This window comes from Medicago truncatula, chromosome 1, assembly GCF_003473485.1.
Source record: "Medicago truncatula cultivar Jemalong A17 chromosome 1, MtrunA17r5.0-ANR, whole genome shotgun sequence".
Classification (NCBI taxonomy): domain Eukaryota; kingdom Viridiplantae; phylum Streptophyta; class Magnoliopsida; order Fabales; family Fabaceae; genus Medicago; species Medicago truncatula.
In genome coordinates, this window is record NC_053042.1 from 39,608,119 (window position 1) to 39,614,054 (window position 5,936).

The window sequence follows — 5,936 nt, forward strand, 5'->3', positions numbered from 1 at the left end:
ATATCAAAGTGTAATTATTCTTTTTAGAGCTGTACGTGTAATTTAGAAATTGTATTAATTGAAGTGACTTTGTATTTCATGTAAGTGAAAATTTAAAACAATTATTACAAGTCAATTTTTGATGTTTAACTATAAAAGTAATAAATAAAATTGACCCGTACAACAATATAATATTGTATTTTTTTTTATCTTTTTTCTTTATAATTTTTTTAAAAAAAAATGAGAAGATAATGCCCCAATAATATATTGTGATAAAATAAAATAACAGTCTTTAATTTATTAGTTTTTCAAAACTAAAATGTAAAATTTAACAAGATTCAAGTGTCATTGAAGGATATAGTAAAACAAATTTGATTGTAATATTGTATCTCTAATAACCTAATTTGTGTTTATTAATCGACCCATGATCTTACGGGTTAAAGATTATTCATTGGTCTCTATTATAATCGACAAGACCCGTGCGTCGCACGGGTCAAAAGTCTAGTTAAATTATAGGCTAAAATATGTTTTTGGTCCCTGCAAATATAACGAATTTGGGTTTTGGTCCCTGGTAAAAAAAATTGAAAAACGTTCCTGCAAAATTTTTTGTATTTTAAAATAGTCCCTGGTCCCACTTTTTCGATGATTTGTCACATTTATGCATACTTGGCAGATGCTGACGGTGCAAACATTTACATGTGGCATCTAGGTGGCAATTATTTTATTTTAACTAATTAAAAAACATTTTAAAATTATGAAAATTAAAAAATAATCTATTTTAAGGATTGAATAAATTATTTTGGAAAACACACTGCACTTCTTCTTCACATATCTTGTTTTCCACTTCTTCTTCTTCACATATCCGTTTCTTCTCTCTCTTCTTCGTTTCACTTCTTCTTCTTCACACATCCTCTTCTTCGTTCCTCTTCTTCTTCGCCATTCCATTCAATCCTTCATAAACTCATCTGTTTCAAATCGAAATTCCAGAGAACGGCGTGTCAAAATTCAGACCGAAATTCATCGAAATCTAAATCGAAGTTCATCCAAACCTTCATCCAAATCCAAATCGAAATTCATCTTGCTTGCAATGATTAAAATGAACTCAGATCTGTCGTGGGTCAATACATGTCGTTGTTCTATCCCCCTCTCTCGGCGCCGTCGACATCTTTTGTATCGCCGTTGTTCATATTCGTTCATATTTTGTTCGATCTATTTCTTATTTCCTCTTCAATATACGATTTGGTTTTCTGTTTAAAATAGTTAGTGTTGCTTGTTGTTTAATGCAATATGGATTTTCCGTTCTTGCTGTGTTGTTGCGCGACACTGTTTGCGACAATATTGTTTGTTTTGAAAATAGTTTGAGGTTGCAGAAAAAGAATGAAATGATAATGAAGATTGATGATGATGATGAATGTGATGAAGATTTGAAGATGATTGTTTATTTTCTTAGATTTTCTCCCTTTTCTGTTTTTTTTTTAAATTAATTAAAATTAATTGGTTTTTTTAATTTCATAAATATATTTTCTGATTTTTTTAAATATTTTTTAATTAGTTAAAATAAATTAATTGCCAAGTGGACAATTTAACACAATCAGTTAATGCCAGATATGCATAAATGTGACAAATCATCGAAAAAGTGGGACTAGGGACTATTTTAAAAAACAAAAATTTTTGCTGAGACGTTTTTCAAATTTTTTTTTACCAGAGACCAAAATCCAAATTCGCTATATTTACAGGGACCAAAAACATATTTTAGCCTAAATTATAATCTTGTTGCGGTGGGCTAGAGTGATAATGGTGTAAACGTGATGTTTAATTTAACACGAAAAAGATAAAGTATATATTCCATTAACACAGTTATGATAAGGAGATGATAGTGATACAATTAAGGACAAATCACGAAAAAGAAAAACAATCTGACTTTAGAACAAAATTAGTGTGTAACAAAATATGGTGGTTAAAATAACAATAACAATACAAAAAAAAAATCCGAAACAAGTAATTAATTAATGTTGAAGCTGAAAATTCATTCATTCATCATCAAAACAGAATAGTAGTAGGAGAGAAGAGGGAGAAGAAATTTGAAGATTTTTCTTCTTCTATTGCTTAATCAACCCTTCTATCTCTCTCTTCTCAGCTTCTTCTTTGTGGTTGGTAAGAGATGTTTGGTTTTGAGTGTTTTTGTTGGGATAGTTTCCCAGAATTCTTTGACTCTGATCCACTTCCCTTTTCTCTTCCTTCACCTCTTCCACAATGGCCACAAGGTATTCTTCTTTTCTTATTCTTTCTATTTAAAGCAACATAAATATTCCAATTTTAATCATCAACTCAAACTAGATAGATAGACACTTTTATTACTACTGTTTTCTTTCTATTTTGGACAGATTGATTATTCAATCACAATTTGTTTTTACTGATCTTATTGTCATTAATTTTGGAAATTCTAGTAATTTTTTTTGCAGATATTGGTTTTACTTAATTTTCAAGCTTAGTTCTTAATTTTGTTTCATATTGATGCATTAAATAAGTATCTTTATTGCATATTTTGCTGTGCCAATGTTTTACAAACTTCTTACTACATACATCAAAATTGAATTTTTACTATGAATGTTATTTCATTTCTTTTTGGTTATTGACTATCATGTCAAATGTTTGTCACTTAAATTATGTTGTTTATCTACTATGTACTAAGTTTGTGATTGATCTACTCAGGTGGTGGTTTTGCCGGTGGAAGAATATCCCTTGGGAAAATAGAAGTTACAAAAGTAAACAAGTTTGAGAAAGTTTGGAGATGCACAAATTCTAATGGAAAGGCACTAGGTTTCACATTTTATAGACCTTTGGAGATTCCAGATGGATTTTCCTGTCTTGGTTACTACTGCCACTCCAATGATCAGCCGTTGCGAGGACACGTTCTTGTCGCTCGGGAGACTACTTCCAAATCTCAAGCTGATTGTTCCGAGTCAGAATCCCCGGCTCTTAAAAAACCACTTAATTACTCATTAATATGGTGCATGGACTCACATGATGAATGTGTTTACTTTTGGTTGCCTAACCCTCCAAAGGGTTATAAAGCCGTTGGCATAGTAGTTACCACTAATCCAGATGAACCAAAAGCTGAAGAAGTTCGATGCGTGCGAACCGATCTAACAGAAGTTTGTGAGACATCTGATCTCTTACTAACAATAAAGTCAAAGAAAAATTCTTTCCAGGTTTGGAATACACAACCTTGCGATAGAGGTATGCTAGCTAGAGGTGTATCTGTCGGAACATTCTTCTGTGGCACCTACTTTGATTCTGAACAAGTAGTTGATGTTGTGTGTTTGAAGAATCTTGATTCTTTGTTGCATGCAATGCCGAATCTGAACCAGATTCATGCTCTTATTGAGCATTACGGGCCAACGGTATATTTTCATCCTGATGAGAAATACATGCCATCATCGGTGTCGTGGTTTTTCAAGAATGGAGCAATTTTGTATACTGCGGGTAATGCAAAGGGTAAAGCTATAGACTATCACGGCACAAATTTACCTGGTGGAGGATATAATGATGGTGCGTTTTGGATTGATTTGCCTACCGATGAAGATGCAAGAAGTAATCTTAAGAAGGGAAACATAGAGAGTGCAGAACTCTATGTTCATGTAAAACCAGCATTAGGAGGAGCCTTTACTGATATTGCAATGTGGGTTTTTTGCCCATTCAATGGACCTGCAACCCTTAAAGTATCATTGATGAACATTGAGATGAACAAGATAGGCGAACATGTCGGTGATTGGGAGCACTTCACCCTTCGCGTGAGCAACTTCACCGGAGAGCTTTGGTCTGTTTTTTTCTCTGAGCACAGTGGAGGTAAATGGGTTAATGCATTCGATTTGGAGTTTATTAAGGAGAATAAACCAATAGTTTATTCATCAAGACATGGGCATGCTAGCTACCCTCATGCAGGGACTTACCTTCAGGGATCATCCAAACTTGGAATAGGAGTTCGCAACGATGCTGCTAAAAGTAATTTTATTCTGGATTCGAGCTTTAGATACAAGATTGTTGCTGCCGAGTATCTTGGTGATGGAGTCATTACAGAACCATGTTGGTTGCAATATATGAGAGAGTGGGGTCCTACCATTGTATATGATTCACGTTCTGAAATAGAGAAGATAATAGACATGCTACCAATATTTGTTAGGTTTTCTGTGGAGAACCTTTTTGAATTATTTCCAACAGAGCTTTCTGGTGAGGAGGGGCCAACTGGTCCAAAGGAGAAGGACAATTGGCTAGGTGATGAATATTGCTAGTCATGCATTATGTTAACCATATGCTATTAGCCATTTCTCATGAGCTGGATCCAATCATTCTTACGGTAAAGGATTAAGACATCATCTTTCTGTCCTAATAATGGTATGTTTTCGGATTTTGATTTGGTGCTGTCACAAATTTATGCATTCACGCAGTCGGCACGTCAGTGGTCATTGGATCGAGATCAGACTGTGCTGAAAACAAACAGATTTTGATTTTTGGTTACTCTAGAATTCCAAACTTGAAATCTGGTCCATCCAATCTAGATCCAACGGCCACCAATGCGCTGATATCGTGAATGTGTGAGATTTGCTATCCCAGACAATTCAAATTCTTTTGTTTTCAGTGTCATTGATGGTCGATGTGACCAAGATATCGTCGCCATGTATCAACTGTATGTATAGAAGGTGTATAGGAGGTGTGCCTCGGATAGTAGTTACTTATAGCTTTCTTGGCTCGCATGAAAAACAATATGTGTAGCTCCAATGTTTAAGTTGGTTAAAAAGAACATATATAATTACACAAAAACTTAGGACATGTATATACATTTGTGGCCTCTTTGTAAGATAATATTATTGCTAAAGGTTGATGGGAAACATGAATGTTTTCATTCGTATTGCTTGTAATGGAATAGGAATGTGCTTGGTTCAGTGTTCTTATATCACATAGTATACTTGCGTTGCATTGTTTTGTTTGAAATTCTTTTCCATCTATTCTGGCTTATTAACTTTACATGTCAACCTATGAAGTAAGGAAATAACTTCAACGCATTACAATTATTTTGAGACGAGGTAAATGAAGATTGGTATCAATTTCATTCTTATTACTTACTATCATCATTTTCTTGTCTTAATCCTCTGATTTACGTGAGAAGATGATATGATAATGAATTTTACAAGCATCTGGAAGGATACATATTTAGATCTCAATATAGTTCATGCTACAAGAGTCTACTAGAAAATGTTCAATGAAACCATTATTCCATATTGTCGCTTGTTCGCATTGTATATTGAGCTATGATTATCTGATCTTTCAGCGTTGGAAAGATAAGCACAATAACAATATCTACATTTATATTTCTTGAATGAAAACAAAAACCAACTACCATCATAGTGAAAGATCGCTTGAAGATTTGGACGAAATTTTGTCAAAGTGACCCCAGATAATCAAGTCCTGCCAAAGATTGTTTTAAGTTCGGAATCAAACTTAGATTCTTCTTAATGTAATGATTTGTTGATAATCAGAGCTCGTTAATGATTTTTTTCTACATATTACCATAATTTAAGAAAGAGATAATAGCATTCTCATCTTTTGAGAGAAACTAAAATGATCATCCTCTATTCTTCTTATTTAAAAAAAAAAGTTACACTATTCTAGTCTATCATATGATCAACCTTATCATGAACATTATTAACCTTCTACGAACATTTATTTTGTAGTCAAATAATCTCTAAAGACTGAAATATAAGGTCCATTTGTTTCGGCTTAAAAAAAAATAGAATTTGTGTTAAAAAAATTTAAAGATTTTTTTTAGAGATTTTAAAAAAAAATTAAAAAAAAATCTAAAAGTTATTTTTATTTACCTACTACCCATAAAAATCCATTTTTTATGTTTGCAAGTCAATCTATCATTTTGAAATATATTAATATAGGGTTCATAAACC

The 5,936-nt window shown here is 32.8% G+C and overlaps 1 protein-coding gene across 1 annotated transcript; it reads left to right on the forward strand.

Annotated features, from left to right (window-relative positions):
* The first annotated feature begins 2,054 nt into the window (after positions 1–2,054).
* LOC11410020 (uncharacterized) lies at positions 2,055–4,898 on the forward strand. Its single transcript, XM_003590937.4, has 2 exons — positions 2,055–2,243; positions 2,692–4,898. Exons 1-2 carry the CDS (start codon positions 2,141–2,143, stop codon positions 4,269–4,271), a joined length of 1,683 nt encoding a protein of 560 aa, XP_003590985.1. The 5' UTR covers positions 2,055–2,140; the 3' UTR covers positions 4,272–4,898.
* Positions 4,899–5,936: the final 1,038 nt, after the last annotated feature.

Excerpts from the sequence above, each read along its gene's own strand:
- LOC11410020 (XM_003590937.4), top strand. The coding sequence starts at position 2,141 with ATGTTTGGTTTTGAGTGTTTTTGTTGGGATAGTTTCCCAGAATTCTTT. Across the intron at positions 2,244-2,691 it reads TCTTCCACAATGGCCACAAG|GTGGTGGTTTTGCCGGTGGA; the intron begins GTATTCTTCTTT and ends TGATCTACTCAG.